The sequence below is a fragment of the Myotis daubentonii genome, chromosome 15, assembly GCF_963259705.1.
Source record: "Myotis daubentonii chromosome 15, mMyoDau2.1, whole genome shotgun sequence".
In the NCBI taxonomy this organism is placed as follows: domain Eukaryota; kingdom Metazoa; phylum Chordata; class Mammalia; order Chiroptera; family Vespertilionidae; genus Myotis; species Myotis daubentonii.
The window spans coordinates 7,304,846-7,324,020 of NC_081854.1; the positions used below are offsets into that span (position 1 = coordinate 7,304,846).

The 19,175-nt window shown below is 56.8% G+C and overlaps 2 protein-coding genes across 7 annotated transcripts in view; one reads left to right on the forward strand and one right to left on the reverse strand.

Moving 5' to 3' along the window:
- SHANK1 (SH3 and multiple ankyrin repeat domains 1) overlaps nucleotides 1–3,749 on the forward strand; it is a 53,368-nt gene extending 49,619 nt beyond the window's left edge. For 4 of the 6 annotated variants that reach the window (XM_059665271.1, XM_059665272.1, XM_059665273.1 and 1 more), the window contains one exon: nucleotides 411–3,749. In XM_059665271.1, coding sequence (XP_059521254.1) covers nucleotides 411–1,122 — 712 coding nt within the window. In that variant the 3' untranslated portion in view covers nucleotides 1,123–3,749. The remainder of the gene's footprint in view (nucleotides 1–410) is intronic. The other 2 variants (XM_059665275.1, XM_059665276.1) reach the window with 2 other exon arrangements.
- Nucleotides 3,750–3,756: 7 nt separating this feature from the next.
- Nucleotides 3,757–12,338, reverse strand: C15H19orf81 (chromosome 15 C19orf81 homolog). The gene is made up of 5 exons (XM_059665419.1): nucleotides 12,221–12,338; nucleotides 7,128–7,200; nucleotides 6,902–7,022; nucleotides 5,067–5,206; nucleotides 3,757–4,085 (listed from the first exon to the last, which is right to left on the reverse strand). Exons 1-5 carry the CDS (start codon nucleotides 12,285–12,287, stop codon nucleotides 3,890–3,892), a joined length of 597 nt encoding a protein of 198 aa, XP_059521402.1. The 5' UTR covers nucleotides 12,288–12,338; the 3' UTR covers nucleotides 3,757–3,889.
- Nucleotides 12,339–19,175: the final 6,837 nt, after the last annotated feature.

Genomic DNA, 19,175 nt, shown 5'->3' on the forward strand with positions numbered 1-19,175 from the left:
ACTTAACCTCTCTGTGCTGATGACAATAATAGTAACCCGCATCAGGGCTGTCGTGGGGATTAAATTGAGATGCGATATGTAAAAGCACTTAGAACAATGCCTGGCACACCTGAGCATCAGTAAGTGGTGGAGATGATTATTATTATCACTTAATGTCTCTTTTTCTTTCATCTCTCTTGACTGTCACCCTCTCCCTGTCCTCTCATTTCTCTCTCCCTTCATTTCTGTCCTGACATCCATCTCCCCTCCCTCCTTCTATCTCTTCCCACCTCTCTTCTCCATCTCTTTACCCCGCCCCTATGTCTTTCTTCCTCTCTCCTTACATCTTGACCTCTTCCTCTTTCTCACCTGCCCTGACCCCCCACCCCACCCCCACCCCCTGCCCTCCACCCACCCCTGTCACATTCCAGACTCTCCGAAGACTCCCAGTCCTCGCTCCTCTCCAAACCCGTGAGCAGCCTGTTTCAGAACTGGCCCAAAACACCCCTGCCGCCACTCCCCACGGGGACCGGGGTCCCCTCCGCGGCTGCGGCCCCCGGGGCCACCTCACCCTCGGCCTCCTCCTCCACGTCCAGCCGCCACCTCCAGGGTGTGGAATTCGAGATGCGGCCACCTCTGCTCCGCCGGGCCCCCAGCCCCTCGCTGCTGCCCACTTCGGAGCACAAGGTCAGCCCTGCGCCCCGGCCCTCGTCCCTGCCCATCCTGCCTTCTGGACCCCTGTACCCGGGCCTCTTTGACGTCCGCAGCTCTCCCACTGGAGGGGCCGGGGGCTCGGCCGACCCCTTCGCCCCCGTCTTTGTGCCGCCGCACCCGGGGATGTCCGGGGGCCTCGGGGGAGCCTTGTCCGGGGCCTCCCGCTCCCTCTCACCGACCCGCCTGCTTTCGCTGCCCCCGGACAAGCCTTTCGGCGCCAAGCCTCTGGGGTTCTGGACCAAGTTCGACGTGGCTGATTGGCTGGAGTGGCTGGGCTTGGCCGAGCACCGAGCCCGCTTCCTGGACCACGAGATCGATGGCTCGCACCTGCCCGCCCTGACCAAGGAGGACTACGTGGACCTGGGCGTGACCCGGGTGGGCCACCGCATGAATATCGACCGGGCTCTCAAATTTTTCCTGGAGAGGTGATGGCTGGCTTGGACGGACCAGCCCGTCCACAGAACCCTGGGGCTCGCCGGCCTCTGGACCTCTGACCCTTGACCCTTATTCTCTCCCTGGGCCGGGGACCATGCTACACCTGTGCCCTGCCGTCATCTCCCGAGGCTGGAGGTCACCGGGGTGGCCTGATTCCAGCCAGACATTTGCACCTCACAGGAGGGGGCAGCTAATGGAGATTGTGTGTGCAGCTGGGAGCCAACGGGGTGGGCGCGGAAGAAATCAGAGGGGGATGGAGGAGGAGGAGGGAAGGGTCGATTCTGGGGAGGGGGGGACTGACAGAGCCATAGAGGGCCAGCCCCGAGCCTGACTGGGTGCGGGGGTCGTTCCCCAGGCCGCAGGGGAAGGGGGTGCCCTCAGATTCCACCACCTGCCACCCCTCTAACAACCCTTTCCCCCCTTTCTCCAGGCCCCTCCGTTCTCCCCGCCTCCCCTCTCCCTAGCACACACAGCGGCCCCCCCAGCCTCTTGCACGCTCCTTTGCACGCCTGCTTGCCTCTCCCCCCTCCCCGGGCTACAATTTTGCACAAAGTTGCCCCCTCGCTGTCTTGCACACTCCGCCTTGGCTTCTGTCCTGCGAGGACTCATCTCTGCTTCCCTCGCACCCGTCGCATTTCTCCCCCCAGGCGCCACGCCCCCTGCTCTCTCCAGCTCCCGCTTGCACGCTCTCCCCTCGGCGTCCGCCCCATCCCCCTCCCTCCCGACAACCTCCGGGCCCTTGCTGCAGACACACTTGGGACACCCTCCCCCTCCCCCCGCTCACAGGCTCCGTGCACACGCGGATTCTCCGGAATACCGTCCTCTCTGTTGAACCCTTGCACACTCGCCGCCCCGCGCGCACCTCTCCCGACACGCTCGCCTCGGGTTTTCTTTAAGCACTTTGCCCCCTTATTCTTGAACCCCACTTTCTTCCCCTGCCCGCCGCCGCCTGTCACTTGACACCCCCTCCCCCTGCTTGCCCCGCCCCCCTCGCACTGTCACTTCTAGCGCGTGGCTTGCACACTGGCTTCCCAGGAACTCTTTCTCCCTCCATGCTCATCCCTCTCCTCCCCGCCAGGCTCCCGCTCCCTTGCCCTTGCCCCTTCCTCTTCCAAATCTCTGTCCATCCCCATCGGCTCTTCTGTGGACCCCCTCGCACACGCACTCTCCCGCATTTCCGCTGCGCTTCGGAAGCCCTTTTCTGTTCTTTAAGGATGTCCCCGCACACCGGCTTTGCTGCACACTCGTTCCTGAGTTTCGACTTGTTCTTGCCCGCTCCTGGGCGACTTTCTCCATCTCCCTTGGGGAACATTGCCTTTTGCACACGGGTCCCCTCCGCACTCCGGGGGCCCCCTCCGCACCCCCAGCCTGTCTGATCGCGTCCGTTCCTGGCAGCTGTTTTCTGTCCTGTGACAGCTCCGCAGCCGCTGTCACTCTGCCTGTTCTCTTCCGTCTTCACGCGCTTCTCTCTCTCTGGCAGGAGAAGCCCCTGTGCACACTCACTTCCTGCTCACCACGCGCCCTCTCCCGGCTCCAGGCTTCGCCCTCCGGCACAGGCTCCCTCCTCTCACTCTTCCCAGTCCTTCCTGGCCATCTGTCTTTCCATTTTGCACGAAGACCGTCCCCGTCCCCACCCCCCCAACCCTTCAGTCTCTCCAAGAAACTGCCCCCTCCAGCATGGCTGTTCCTTCCTGCACGCCGCACCCCTCCCTCTATCCCTGGGGCTTGGGAATTTCAAACCACCCCTTCCCCTGGGAAGCCCCCTCCCCTACTGTGGGTAAAGGGGGGAGGGCATCGCCCTCAGGTCCCCCATGTTCAGCTGCCAAAGAAGGGAGCTCCCCCTCCTTTCCCCAAGCCCATTCCCCCTCTGCTGCCCCCACCCCCGAGGGGGGGGGCTCCGTCCATGGGGGGGAGGGTGCTTGCAGCCCTCTCCCCCTTACCACGTCAGGGATCTGCGGGGAACCTTGTGGGAGGGTCCTGGGAGGGGGGAGGGGTGTCAAGGAGGGGGTGGAGGTCGCGCTGGGCCCCTCCCCGCCCCCTCCCCCTTGTCGTTTGCCCCCCGTCCGCAGGGGGCCTGCGCGGCGCCCGTCTATCAAGGGCTTGTTCATTCTGGATGGGTGCCGCGGGGTTGGGGAGGGTGTAGGGGGTGGGGAGGGGGGAGGAGAGGTAGGGGTGGGAGGGGGAAGGGACTGGATGGGGCTGCAGCGCGGGGCAGAGAGGAGAGACAAAGCAAAAAGTTACAATAACAAAAGAAAATACAAAAAAAAAACACAAAAAACCCTAGAACACACACAAAAAATCCAGAAAAAAAAACAACCTGAAATAAAAGCCCGGAGAACTGTCTTCCAAGGGGGGGTGGGAAGAGGAAGAAGAGGGGGGGCGGGTCCGGACGTCTGCTGGTCGCCGAGCCTAGGTTCGGGACCCGGGCCTCAGTTCATCCCTCGAGGCACTGGGACCCAGGCGTCCATTTGCAGGGGCCGGGGGAGGACTGGGAAGGCGGGATTCTATTATGGGGGTTCGACCCTTCCCCCCATCATCTCCCCTGACTACCCACCAAGATTTTGCAGAGAGAAATGGCTTTTGTACCAGGTCATTCTTTATAATTAAACTCACAGTATCCACCCCCTCGAGCCGGCCCCGCCTCCTTCCTGGGGAGGCCACGCCCCCTTTCCGGGGAGGGGAGGGGGTTCCGGGTGAATAGCCTGAACCGGCCAGGCGGTGCGCAAGCGCAGCCAGAGTCCGCCCCGCCCCCCCACACTTGTCAGTCTTCCTCGGTCGGCTCCACCCCCAGAGCCTCGAGCATGCGCCGTCGGACCAGGGAGCGGCGGAGGTGCAGGCGGTAATCGCTCAGCAGCAGTTCGTCGTGGCGCTGGAACGGGTGCGCCGACCCGCGGAGGCGGAGCCCCGTGCGCAGCAGGCGCGAGCGGGTCTGGAAGTCCGAGACGGTGATGAGCCACCTGAGAGGGGCCGGGCCGGGAGGAGAAGGGCAGGGGTGGAGACGGCTGGGTGGTCGCCGGTGCTCCCAGCCCCGCCTTTGATTGTCGCAATGCCCCTGCCAGGTCCCTGTTCGTGTACCCATTCCGGTTCCTCAACCCGTCCCTCCGTCCCGAAACCCTTCCCCAGCCCTGCCCTTCGACCCGCACTGGATCATTCTAGGCCCAGACCTCTCTCTCAGCCTGGTTTCGTCCTCTCTGCGCGGTCTGTCGAGGCTTACTCGCTTTCAAACCGCCGCTCCCGGGCCAGACCTTCACCCCGCAGCTCTAGGCCCCGCCCCCTTCTCCGTCCAAGCCCAGCCTTCCCGTGTGGCTCTCAGGCCGGGGCTTCCCTCTCTGTCCCCCCTGGGCCCGCCCCCAGCTACACGCCAATCACCCTGGGCCCCGCCCCTGCAATACGCTCAGTCAAGGCCCCGCCCCTACACTGCGCTCAGTCTAAACCCCGCCCCTTCACTGCGCTCAGTCTAAGCCCCGCCCCTTCACTGCGCTCAGTCCAGGCCCCGCCCCCGCAATGCGCTCAGTCCAGGCCCCGCCCCCGCACTGAGCACAGTCCAGGCCCCGCCCCCCGCCTCCGGCTGGCCTGTCCTGGTCATCACCTGAGCGATTCAAGTCCCTTCACTCCAGCTCCCGCCTTCTCTCTCACCTCACCTGGCCCTGCCCCTTTACCTCGCTCATCACTTTGGGCTCCCTTCCCTGTTCCCACTCAGCCTCTTCATCATCTCGCCCATAGTGTTCTTCTCTAGATATGCCCAGGCCCCGCCCTCAACCCCTTAAGCCCCGCCCACCCCTCTAAGTTGGCCCCGCCCCTCCCGGCCCCGCCCCTCTCCTCAAGTTCCCCCGGGTCCGCTCCTCCGGGTCCCTCTAGGCCCCGCCTGCCTCCTCACCACCCGACCTTGACCGATCTCTCCAGGCCCCATCCCCCCCCATCCCCCACCGCGGACTCACCGGTTCCTGCGCCCCGCGGTCCCACAGATGACGTTCATGTTCTCAAAGCGGATGCTGCTCACGCTACCGCTCTCCATGGCCCCGGGTAGTTCGGCCTCCAGCGCCTCCAGCACCTCTAGGTGGGTAAGGTCCTGCTCAGGCTGGGAGAGTCAGAGAGCGAGCCTCAGCCGGCGACACCGGGTTCATTCCGGGTTCAGACGTCCCCACCCTGAACCCCACTTGCAGAACTTGCCGGAGTCCCAGGTGGCATTCGAGGGTCAAGGATCACACCTGAGCAGAGGGCCCCGTTCCCCTCGCGTCAGAGCGGGGAGGACAGGCATCTCCCAGGGAGAAACGCATCTACTGTCATTCAAGGTCATTCTCCAAAATATCAATTCTCCCCAACTGATTTGTCCGAAGTCACCAATGGGGCCCACTTTGCCAATCTACTGAAAACCTTTCCAGCATCCTGCACTGGACGGCAAGCTTTCAGCAGCTCTTGAAGATTTTCGCAAAGATTTAAGTCACACACTTTCCCTCTTATATTCATATACTAGAGGCCCTGTGCACGGATTCATGCTCAGCCTGGCCTGCTCCCTGTCGCAATCCGGGACTCCTCGGACTGTAGGAGTGTGCGAATGTCGGACTGTAGTAGTGTGCGAAGTGGCAGGCGACCCACTGGGGAGGAGCTCCAGCCCAGTGGGGCACCACCTGCTCCTGCTCATCCCAGCCCTGTGCTCCACTCAGTAGCGCTGCCTAGGAGGCAGGAGAGGCTCCTGCCGCCACAGTTAGGCTTGCCAGCCATGATCCTGGCAGTGTCTGGCACCCATGGGTCAGCTGAATGGTGCTCCCACTGAGGGAGTGCACTGACCACCAGGGGGCAACTCCTGCACTGAGCGTCTGCCCCCTGGTGGTCAGTGCACGTCATAGCGACCAGTTGACCAGTCATTCGGTTGCTTAGGCTTTTATATATATAGATTATATCAGTGGTCACCAATGGTGGTCCGCGGGCCACTGGTGGTCCGTGAGGTCCAAAAGGTTGGCGACTGCTGGATTAGATGTTCAGTTGTCAAAAACTAAGGGTCATAGGGAGTTTTAACTTCCTGTGAGTCTATTTAATGTTCAGAAACACACATTAATCATTATCACGTTTTCAGCATGAGAGTACCATGTCGAAGGTAATGCCATTGTCATGGCATATAAAATTGTAGAGGAACTAAAAGTCATGAAATTGGTCTCCTCCAGGAAGGCAAGTCTTGGGGGGCGGTGGGAAGGAAAGGGGTCCCACGTTCAAAGCCATAAAGAAGAGAAACAATGGGATGGAGAATTGTCCCTAAAGTGAGGACAGCAGTCCTTGTATTGGGGTGAAGTCACCCAGATCGCTGAGGGAGGGCCTCTGAGTGGTGCCTGGAGCACAGTAAATGTCCAGTCATGCCCAGTCTTCTCGCTTGACTTCTGCCCGAGTGAGACCCTAACAGTTATCTCCTCTGACTGAGGTCAGGGGCTGCCAAAGGATTTGTACACTGAATTACCAGTTCGTGGAATCTATTAAAAACACGAGCTTTTTCTTAGGTATTTGCTATATCTGTAAACTTTACAGAATTTCAGAGTAGATGGGTTAGCAGACTCCCTTTGCCCTCAGTCTCCCCCCTCTCTGCCCCTCGTCCTCCCCTTCTCTCTGCCCCTCTGGGATCAGCAGTGATACATCTGCCAATTGACTCTTGAACAAATTCACAATCACTTTTCAGCAACCTGTGCTGGTGCCAAGCCCACAGCTGGTAAGCCCAGAGCCTGGCTCAGCGCCTGTGCCCTTTCCACCACCCCACCCAGGGCCCCAAGGGCTAGGGGCCACTCACCAAAATCTCCAGGCACAGGCAGAGGGGCTGGGCAGCGGGTGGCGTGAGGAACTTCCGGATGCACGGGAGCTCTCGGTCCAGCGTTTCATACTCTGCTACCACCTGGCGCAGGTACTGCCTCCTGGGGAGAGAGCCAGTGGGCAGCAAGGAGCTCCAAGGCCAGGGGTTGCTGTCGCTGCACTCCAGGGAGCTGAGGTCAGAAACCACGGGGCCAGGGGCTACTCACGAGGACTTGTTGGGCCTGCACAGGCTCCAAGCCTGGGTCTCTTCTGAGGTCTCGAGGTCCGCAAGGAGGGCTCCTGGAGACAGAGAACCCAGCTGCCCTGAGCGCTCCTCACGTGTGATTAAGCCTCCTGGTTGGAACTTGACTGGGCCCTTCTAGACAACCCCACAGTCGGCTCGCTGGTCCTTTATGGCCAGCTGCTAGCTCCCTCCCATTTTCCTCTTCCTCTACAGTCCTAAAGTTCTACCTGCACGCGGTCGCCCAGCTAGAGACGGCAGTTACCAGGCTCCCTGGCACCTGGGTGTGGCCATGTGATCACGATCTCACCCGCAGTGTTAGAGGGAGTGAGGGTGCATCTTTGGAGTCGTTTGTTTAAAAGAAGATTGTTCAGGATGTGGATGTGGCCAGAAGCCAGCTTCAGCCATACTAAAGATGGGGGAGCCACAATACAGAGGGAACCTGGGTCCCTGAGTCATCTTAGGGGTGAGATGTCCCACCGATCTGGAACACCTGCTTCCCATTACACAAGAGAGAAATAAACTGTCTTTTTTTTTTTTTTTTCCTTCCCATCACCCATGAAATCCACAATAGCTTTCACTTTGAAATACGTTATTTTTATTGATTTTTTAGAGAGGAGAGGGACAGAGATAGAAACATCCATGAGAGAGAGACATCAATTGGCTGCCTCCTGCAGGCCCCCTCCTGGAGATTGAGCCTGCAAGCTGGGCATGTGCCCTGACCGGGAATCAAACCATGATTTCCTGGTTCATAGGTCAGTGCTCAACCACTGAGCCACGCCAGCTGGGCTCTAAACTGTCTTCTTCTTCTTTTTTTTTTTTAATATATTTTATTGATTTTTCACAGAGAGGAAGGGAGAGAGATAGAGAGTTAGAAACATCGATGAGAGAGAAACATCGATCAGCTGCCTCCTGCACATCTCCCACTGGGGATGTGCCCGAAACCACGGTATATGCCCTCAGCCGGAATCGAACCCGGGACCCTTCAGTCCGCAGGCCGACGCTCTATCCACTGAGCCAAACCGGTTTTGGCTAAACTGTCTTCTTAATGTCACTGTGTATGGGGTCTCTTTGTTACAGCAGCTGAACAAAGGGGAATGCCGCTCCAGACAGCCAGGAGCTGGCCTGGCATCCCGTCAGGCCCCGCTGCTCTCTCGTTGACATAGTTTCACAGAATACAACCATCAGCCACTCCGTGACCCTGACGGGCCCAGATAAAATGAAGACCACTCCAGGATCACATCTCAACACAACAAAATGTGAGCGCTGCCCAAACAACCCCCGCGCGGCTCAGATGCGGCTGCTTTTCCCCTCATAGTGTCAGCTCCATCCATTCCTCCTGCCTCAGGACTGGCCTCCACTGCCTGCCAGCATCGGGCCCAGAGCAGAGCCCGGCTTCCCTGGACCCTCCCAAAGTCCCCTAAGGCAGCTCAGCTCCTATAGAAAGTCCTCTCTGGCACCCCCTTACTCATGTTGCATGTGTTATGGCCTCCGTCATTACAAGTCAATACATTCAATGGTCTCTCTCTCTCTCTCTCTCTCTCTCTCTCTCTCTCTCTCACACACACACACACACACACACACACACACACACACACACACCACAACATTTGCCAGTTTTCCTGGTGTCAATACTCCCACCATGGCCAATTCCATGCTACCCATGGTTTTAACAACCAGTTTGCAAAACTCAGCGATGGGCTCCGGTGAGCCGGCACAGGCCGCCTCCAGCACTGAGCTGTCAGCACCGTGCTCCTGGTGCTCTTGGGCTTCGGGGCTCTGCTCCCCGTCCCCCCACCTCCCACATGTTCCCACAGGGCACGGAGGTGATTTTCACGTCTCAGCATCCCGTGCTTACAACCGTCAGCGGCTTCCTTTTGCCTTCAGGGTCCACCCCAGACCGACTGGGTCAGAACTGGCATTTTAACAAGATCCCCTTTGAGAAGCACCTGCCCTGTGTGTGGTCGCTCCTGTTGGCCTCTCTGATCATTCTCCCTACCCCATCCTTTCAACACAAGAACCTCCTCTGTCCACTTAACAGTAACTCCATGGGTACAGTCTCTTTTAAAGGGCCAAGCACCTTCACAAGCACTTTCTTCTGCATCTGCATGACAGCTTTCTGAGAGGGTGTAGTTGAGCAGATGATGAAATGGAAGCACAGAGAGGTTGAGGGGCTTGCCCAAGCTCACAGAGCCCACAGCGATAGAACCAGGATAAAAGTCTAGGTGTCTGGATCCGCAGGCCGTGCTCCCAGCCCCACAGGCTCCTGCCTCCCACCCCACTCTTGTCTAGACAACAGCCCCCTAATCATCTCTCGTCACCCCAGCAGACTAGCATTTGAAAGTGCTGAGCGGATCATCCTGCCCACTCCCTTCCCAGACTTCTCAATTGGCAGATCCCCATTACCCTCCGGGTAAATTAAGTCCAAAGTTCTCCCTGTGGCTCACAAGACCACACCTCATCTGACCCTGCTGGTGTCTTCAGCCCAACCAGGCAGGCCATCCTCATCCCAGAAGCACTTCCGGGACTGGAACTCCCCGTCTCCTCCCGCCTTGGGGCCTTGGTCTTTATGCAAAAGAGAATATGGCCATCTGCAGGAACTTCCCAGAATTCTCTTCAGCCCCAAGACTCAGGAGCACTTACGGCCACGGTGGGTTATTAATTATTTGTGAGACGCTGTGTGTCCTGTCTGCCCTCCCTGCCTAAGAACAGGCTGCGTCATTTCATTCATTTGTCTCTACAAGCAAAATGCTGGGGACCCCCCAGGGCGTTCTGATGCCCTAGGCCCGTGGTTGGCAAACTGCGGCTCAAGAGCCACATGTGGCTCTTTGGCCCCTTGAGTGTGGCTCCTCCACAAAATACCACGTGTGGGCGTACATGTACCGTGTGATTGAAACTTCGCGGCCCATGCGCAGAAGTTGGTTTTCGGCCTGGGCGAGTCTATTCTGAAGTACTGTTGATATTTGGTTCTGTTGACTAATGAGTTTGCCGACCACTGCCCTAGGCCAAAGTCTGCAGCCGGGTGAGCTGAAAACATTACTGGTTCCAAAATACCACAAAGAAAACAGCAAAACTACACATGAACACGTGTTGATAGTCAAAACCTGCCAACTGGTCAACTCAATTCCACTCAGCTGCTCTGGAGCTAGACACAGATTATACTGATCAAGTAAGTGCCTCAGTCCAGGTTAGAGAGGACGGAAGGCGGGGTCTCCAAAAATAGAGTCCTTCAAAGACACAAGACCAGAGGACAGCGATGTGGAGTCTGATTTGCAAGCAGGGCATTTGCTATGCCGAGTATAGCACCTGGCACCGAGTAGGTGCTTATCATAACAGACACCCAGAAAGGAGACCTCGTCAGCCATTCCTATCCTCTTCCCTCTTTTGAGGGGGAGGGTCCATTCCTCGCCCAAGCAACTCAAGGGAGGCTCACTGATCCCCCTCGGGGATATCCCATCACATTTAAACCCATGCCTTCCGACCCCACTGTTCCTCATCCTTACCTGGTAAACATTTAAAAACTAGATAGATGCTAAGGCCCCAATCCTAGAGATTCAAGTTAAATTGGATCTGAAGTGCAATCGGGTATAGGTTTTAAAAAACTCTTCCACCTGGTGGGTAGCTGGAGCTGAGGACCACTGACTAAAAAAATTGTGATAATTTCATTCCTTCTGCCAGCAATTGAGATAAGAGTGAGCAGGTGCTGATCAGTGAAATATGGAATCGTTTTCAGAAATATGAAATCTGAAGAGGAAGACTTCTGGACGCGATGCCTGGAACTGGGGCAGCCATCCTGGGACCATGAGGTTAGCTGGTGTGCAAAGCGACTATGTCCCAGACCAAAGAGCATGGACATGGAAACAGCTCTCAACGGCATCATTGGGCTGCTGACTCAGCCAAACCCCACCCCACCTGTGGGCTTCATTTTGGGTGAGACGATGGCTTTCTTATTCTTGATACTAAGTCTCATTTTCTATTACCTGCTAGGCAAATGCACTTTTACCCAGATATATTATTCAATGAATGTTGAATGGGAGAACGAATGAGTGCGCAATTAGGGAGCCCTGGAACCTGAACCTGATGTTATCGGCTGGTGTCGGGCCCCACGGGGCCTGGACCACCAGGCTAAGGGTCTGGGGCTGTCCCTGGCGTGATGAGGAAAGAGGGAGCGCTGTGAGCAGGGGAGAGACAGAATCCGCGCTGGTGTCGGGAAGAGCCCTCTGGAGCTAGGTGGGCAATGGCTGGAGGGGAGAAACTGGAGACCAGGCAGTTAGGCTGAGAAAAGGCCCATCGGAAAGGACAAGAGCTGAACTGGGGCTGTGGGGATGCTGAGGCAGGGGTGGGGCAGAGAGAGTGGGGTGGGAAGATGGGGCTGGGGACTGATGGCTGTGGGAGGAGATGGGGGCAGCACCTGGGACCTAGCCCAGTGATCAGTTGGCGATGGGGCCATTAGAAGATGGGAAGCAGGGAGCAGGGGTGACTTTTGGGGAAGATGCTGAGCTCAGTGTGGGAGACAAGAAGAGTGTGAGGCCCCCGCCGGTGTGGCTCAGTGGTTGAACACTGACCTATGAACCAGGAGGCCACCTTGGATTCCCCGCGAGGGCACATGCCTGGGATAGGGGCTCAATCCCCAGCAGAGGGCATGTAAGAGGCAGCCGATCAATGACTCTCATCACTGATGTTTCCATCTCTCTCTCTCCTTCTCCCTTCCTCTCTGAAATCAATTAAGATTAATTAATTAATTAATTTAAAAAGAAGAGTGTAAGGGATCAGGCAGGGCTTCTGAGATAATGGCCTCAGAGGAGTAGTTGGGGCCCCAGAGGCTCATGGGAAATGTAGTTCTGTGTCCAGCACATTGGCCAGGGAACTGCAGAGGCTTGTGGGAAATGTAGTGTGAGGTCCAAAGGGTACTGGTCGACCTAAGAGTCTGGGTGGCTCTCTCCTTGGAAGGCCAGTGACTCCCTGGAGGCACAGGCCAAGTCTAGGACTCAATACATGAAGAAAATTCCCACGCTACCTCCCCCCCCCCCCCCCCCCCCACACACACATACACAGACAGACAGACGCGGCTTGGTGTACCTGCTTCCCTGTGCAGGCTGGGGGTGCCCAGGGTGGAGGAGCTCAGGGGCTCCACCTCCTGCTGCATCCTGGGAAGGCGGGTGGGGGGTGTCTCAGGGGGGTGGGAAGAAGAGCTCCGACTGGGCCACCCACCCCAGCTCCTTCTCGTCCTGGCTGCCTCCTCTTCCTTTTTGACCCCCGGGGGAGCACACAGAGAAGCACGGGCAGGCTGGGCCCACATGGGGATCCTGGTTCCCCGGACCGCGGGGAGCCCCTGAGGGCCCCAGGACCTCCCCTCCCACTTTCCCGCTTCCTCCCCTCTCTCTCCCTGCCTCTTGGAATCTCTCCGCTCCCCCCTCTCCCTCCCTCTCCCTCCCTCACTGTCTCCCCATCTCTCTGCTCCGCTCCCTCTCTCCCTCGCTCCCAGTTTTGTTTCCCTGACATCTCCTAATCGCTCCCTCCGCCTTTCCTCTAGGCTTCCCCTGGGTTTCTCTGCCCCCTTCCTCCCCATTTCTCTCCCCCTTCCTGGTTCTGTCTCCCCAGTCTCTTCCTTTAACAAGTTCCCCAACATCTCCCCCGACCCCCGTCCCCGCCTCTATTCATAGTCGCCTGCTTTTCTCTGACCCCCTCTCCCGCTCCCTGTCGCCTGGCCTCTCTCCCCATCTCTCCCCCGTCTCCCTTTTCCATCTCTCCCCACCCCTCCCCTCTCAGGGCTGCCTCTGCCCCACCTCTCGGCTCCTCTCCCCTCTGTCATCCCCCTTCTGTTCCCACTTGCCCTCCGTTCATCCCTGTCTCAAGCAGGAACTGGTTAGACCCGGTCAAGATTCAAACGGAAACTGGGTTCTAGATGGGGGAGGGAAAGGTGAGCAGGGAGCTTGGTTGTCATGGTACCTACGGAAGGCGGGGGTGGGGCTGGGGACTCGGACTCCTGGGTCTGAGGGAGGAGGGGCTGGGGGCCTGGACCCCTGGGTCTGAGGGAGGAGGGGCTGGGGGCCTGGACTCCCGGGTCTGAGGGAGGAGGGCTGGGGGCCTGGACCCCTGGGTCTGAGGGAGGAGGGGCTGGGGGCCTGGACTCCCGGGTCTGAGGGAGGAGGGCTGGGGGCCTGGACCCCTGGGTCTGAGGGAGGAGGGGCTGGGGGCCTGGACTCCCGGGTCTGAGGGAGGAGGGCTGGGGGCCTGGACCCCTGGGTCTGAGGGAGGAGGGGCTGGGGGCCTGGAGTCCTGGATCTGGAGGGGAAGGGTCTGGAGGCTCCTGGACCCCAAGTGAAGCAGGGAAAGGGTCTAACCGCATAGGTGCCCATTAGGCACCCCTGTCTTTCCATCTGCCAACTGTCAGATTCCTGATGATGACTGGGGTACCTGGATCCAGCCGTGCCTGAAACCCTCTCCCACACAATCAATTCCCCCTTATGCTCAGGTCATTTGTGTTTCTGTCATTGGCAATGAAGACAGTCCAGACTTCATTAGACTCATTTCCAGACTCAGTTCCTCTGTGGCCCTGACTCCCTTCCACCTCCTCATGTCTGGGTCTCCCATCAGGCTGGCCTCCATTTCTGTCCCCAAGCCCATCCCTATAGGAAGGGAGCATCTTTCATCCCAGGCACACCTGGCGCAGAGCCCACCAGCCCCCAGGCGCTACCCCTTCTGCTCCCCTGACCCTGCATCCTCTCCTCCTCATTCCGGGGGCCAGGACACCCCCTCAGCTCCATCCTCTCCGCCTGCACCCTCTCCCCAGCCTCCTTCTGTGCTCCCGTCCCCACTCCTTTCCCCACAGGTTTCCAGTGCAGTGGTTCTCAACCCTCTGGCCCTTTAAATACAGTTCCTCCTGCTGTGACCCAACCATAACATTATTTCCGTTGCTACTTCATAACTGTCATGTTGCTACTGTTATGAATCGTCATGTAAATATCTGATACGCAGGATGGTCTGAGGCGACCCCTGTGAAAGGGTCGTTCGACCGCCAAAGGGGTCGCGACCCACAGGTTGAGAACCGCTGCTCCAGCGGGCTCTTTCTGTGCCCAGAGCTGACCTGTCCCTCCCCTGCGTGCAGCCGCCCCGTGGCTCCCCAGCATCCCTGGACCACATTTCCATCCCTCATCCAGGCGTCTGAGATTTGCATGATCTGGTCCCGCGCTCCTCTCCCCTCTCACCCCTTCAAACATTGTCCAGTCACCTTTGATTAATTCTCTCATTTAGCGAATCCCTCCCGGGTCACTCCTGCCTCCGCACCCCACATGCTGTGCCTGCTGGAATGCCCCTCTCCGCCCCCCTTTTCCCGGAGCCGAAAATGCCCTGGTCCTTTCCTAGAAGCGCAAATGCTCCCTCCCGCTGGGAGCCGCCTCTGACTCCGCCTCCTCCCAGGCGCGCCTCCTCTGCTCCTTCCCCGGACTCTGAACACTGTCCTCTCCGTCTGTCTTTTCAGGGATTTGACCCTGTGTCTGTCTCCCCCGCCGGGCCAGCAGCTCCTAACTCCCCTCCGGCCCTCCTCCGGCATCACCCCCTCTGGGAAGCGCAGAATGCGTGTGTTGAGTGAATACACGAGCGACTACGTCCCTCTGTCGCCGTGACCCACACTCAGAGCCCCAGCCCCATCTTCCCCGTCCCCTTTGTTCCTCCTGAGCTACACAGGGGCGAGGCGAGAACCTGGACTCTGGAGTCAAACAGGTCGGCACTGAGCCAGGTCCGGGCTGTGCAACCTCGGGCAAATGTCTTCCCCTCTCTGCGCCTCCTCTCTCTCTTTCCTCCATGGAAGGGTTCTCTCTCTCTCTCTCTCTCTCTCTCTCTCTCTCTCTCTCTCTCTCTCTCTCTCTCTCTCTCTCTCTCTCTCTCCTTCTAAAGTCTGCATCTCTCTGTTTCCCTCTGTGTGTCTCCATTTCTCTGTCTTTATGTTTCTTCCTCTCTCTCTACCTGTCTGTCCTTGGAACCCTGCCTTATCTCGCTCTGTGTCTGAATTTGAGTTTCTGTTTCATGTATCTCTAGTTTATATCTTTCTGTGTCTATCTCCATACCTTTCCGCATGTCTGTCTGTCTCTGTGTGTGTGTTTGTCTCCGTTGCTCCATTTCTCCGACTCTGTTTCTTCATGTCCATTGCTCTGCCTTAGCCCCACCTGCCTCCCTCTGTCACACACCCCCCTCTCCCAGGCCGGATCTGTCCCACTCCCCAGCCTGGCACGCAGCCTGGGACACGAATCCCTGAATCAGCATTTCCTCCTCTTCCGGAAATTATCTCAGCACCGCAGGGGGGGAGGGGCTGGCTGCAGCCTGGTCAGAGGGTTTGCCTCCCCCCAGTGCTTGTTCTCTCCATGGGGCACCCGGAGAAGAGGTGCATCTGTGTTTACACACAAGGACGCGTCTGTGGGTGTGAGACTGCACTTATTTCCAGTCACATTTGTGTGTGAATCTGTAGGTATTTGTGCAAGCTCATTCATTCACTCATGCATTCATGCATCCATCCATTTATCCTTACATCATCCTGCTATCCATCCACCTACCCATCCATCCACCCTCTATCCATCCATCATCCACTCATCCATCCATCATCCACTCATCCATCCATTTATCCTTACATCATCCTGCTATCTATCCACCTACCCATCCATCCACCCTCTATCCATCCATCATCCACTCATCCATCCATCATCCACTCATCCATCCATTTATCCTTACATCATCCTGCTATCTATCCACCCACCCATCCATCCACCCTCTATCCAACCATCATCCACTCATCCATCCATTTATCCTTACATCATCCTGCTATCTATCCACCCACCCATCTACCCACCCTTCTATCCATCCATCATCCACTCATCCATCCATTTATCCTTACATCATCCTGCTATCCATCCACCCACCCATCTACCCACCCTTCTGTCCATCCATCATCCACTCATCCATCCATTTATCCTTACATCATCCTGCTATCCATCCACCTACCCATCCATCCACCCTCTATCCAACCATCATCCACTCATCCATCCATTTATCCTTACATCATCCTGCTATCTATCCACCCACCCATCTACCCACCCTTCTATCCATCCATCATCCACTCATCCATCCATTTATCCTTACATCATCCTGCTATCCATCCACCCACCCATCTACCCACCCTTCTGTCCATCCATCATCCACTCATCCATCCATTTATCCTTACATCATCCTGCTATCCATCCACCTACCCATCCATCCACCCTCTATCCAACCATCATCCACTCATCCATCCATTTATCCTTACATCATCCTGCTATCTATCCACCCACCCATCTACCCACCCTTCTATCCATCCATCATCCACTCATCCATCCATTTATCCTTACATCATCCTGCTATCTATCCACCCACCCATCCACCCACCCTTCTATCCATCCATCATCCACTCATCCATCCATTTATCCTTACATCATCCTGCTATCCATCCACCCACCCATCTACCCACCCTTCTGTCCATCCATCATCCACTCATCCAGCCACTCATCCACCCATCCATTCATCATCCACTCATCCATCCATCTGTCCATCCATCTACCCATCTATCCATCCATCCTTCTATCCATCCTTCATCCACTCTCCCATCCACCAATCCCTCTATTTATCTATCTACTTGTTCATTCATTTATTCATTCAACTAACCAATATTTTTTGAGTGCCTACTGTGTGCCAGGCACTGTGTCAGGCAGTGGGGATACAGCAGTAAACAGATCAAAGTGCTGCCCCCATGAAGCTTATGTGCTCAGCAGTCCCTTCACTGAGCCAAACTCCCTCCTGCCCCAGGCCTTGCACAGGCTGTTCCTTCTCCCGGTAGCTGTCCCCACCCCACCCGCCACATCTTCACCTGTTTTATGCCTACTCATCCTTCTGAGCTCAGTGCAAATGTCAACACACTCATAGCACCCGGGGCTTCCCTTCCTGTTCCCTGTCCCAAAGCTGCAGTTTTGTCTTCTTTGTTCCCAGCCGCGTCCCTGGTGCCTAGAACAGTGCTTGGCACACAGTAGGTGCTCAGTGAGTGTCCATCAAATGGCTGCATGGATGGAAATGAGTGGATGCAGAGAATCTGTCTGTCTCCTGGCTCCCTGGTCAGTGCTCTACGCTATTCTACACTCCTGGTGGCGACAGGCAAGGCCCTCAAACTTCTTGGATGCAGGCAAGGTAGTGACGGAAAGGTGGGCTCTAGGTTCAGAGCTGCGTGGCTTTGGATCTCAACTCTGACACTTCCCAGCTGTGTGACCTTGGGCAGGGCGCTTCCCTGCTCTGAGCCTTAATTTCCTCACTTGTAAAATGCAGCCACAGAGTACATCCACAGCCCTGGCCGGGTGGCTCAATGGGTCGGGCATCATTCCCATCAACCAAAGGTTGCTGGTTCAATTCTCTGTCAGGGCATATGCCAGGGTTGTGGGCTGGATCCCCGGTATGGGGTTGTGCAGGAGGCCTCCGATTGAAGTTTCTCTCTTCCTCTCTCTAAAAATCAGTAAATATATATTTTAAAGAGAATACATAAGCAAATGCATGTAATTACTAATTATTACAATAACTAGAGGCCGGTGCACAAAATTCATGCACCGGTAAAGTCCCTAGGCCTGGCTGGCGATCAGGGCTAATCAGGTTCCCCGCCTCCCTGCCTCCTTCTTCCCTCGCTCCCTCAGCACCATCTTCTGTGCCACCCCCTGGTGGTCAGCTCACATCATAGCGAGCAATCCAACTCCCGGTCTCCTGATCAAATTCCCAAGGGGACACTTTGCATATTAGCCTTTTAAATATATAGATACTAACCATTTTTCACCTTGCATAAATTTAATGTAATCCTCAAAATAACTTCATGACATAGAATCTGGGTTTTTTAATTTTTCCTCATTCGCCCTGGCCAGTTGCTCAGTCGGTTGAGTGTCATCGTGTGCACCAAAAGGTCGCCAATTAGATTCCTGGTCAGGGCACATGCCTGGGCTGCAGGTTCGATCCCCAGCTGGGGTGGGTATGGGAAGCAACTGACCAATGTTTCTCTCTCACCTTGATGTTTCTCTATGTCCCTCTCCCTTCCTCTCTCTAAAAATTCAAATAAAAAAAAGAAAAAAGAAGAATGTTTTCTCACATACAAAAGGGGAAACAGAGGCCTCGAGAATATAATTCATTCCAGATCACACAGAGCAGAGCTGGGATTTGAACTCTGGTGCTTGGCACCCAAAGCCACACACACTGACCAGAGCCCTACAGCCGCCTCCCAATGCCTGGGCTGCCTCAGAACCTGAGTGTCTGGAACGCGCCCGGGGAAGCTGGCAAGCCCATCTGTGCACACATCTCTGAGCGCTGCGCATGGCACACTTCCTTCCGCGAGCCTCTCCCTGTGGAATGGGGCTGCCTGTGCGCCCTGTGTGCTGGGTGCGAGGGTCAGGCTGGGCGAGTGGGCTTTGGGGAGCCTAGACCTGCGTGCACACATTGGTGACCCTGTAGCTCTGGACCTTCTCCAAGGGGTTTAACCTCCGGGAGCCTCAGTTGTCTCCTCTGTGAAATGGGAATAACAGAACTGCACAGTTGTCCTGGCCACTGCGGCTCAGTTGGTTGAGCGTTCTCCTGTGCACCCAGAGGTTGACGGTTCAATTCCCGGTCAGGGCACATGCCCGGTGGGGGCTGTGCAGGAGGCAGCCAATCCATGTATCTCTCTCTTCCTCAAATCGGTAAGAACATATTTTTTTAAAAAACTGCACATGAAGCCCTAACTGGTTTGGCTCAGTGGATAGAGCATTGGCCTGCGGACTGAAGGGTCCCATGTTCGATTCCGGTCAAGGGCATGTACCTTGGTTGCGGGCACATCGCCAGTAGGGGGTGTGCAGGAGGCAGCTGATCGATGTTTCTCTCTCATCGATATTTCTCTCTCCCTCTCCCTTCCTCTCTGTAAAAAATCAATAAAAATATATTTAAACAAACACAAAACTGCACATTAAATGAGACAACACTTTCATAGCACTTAGCCCAGGGCCCAGAT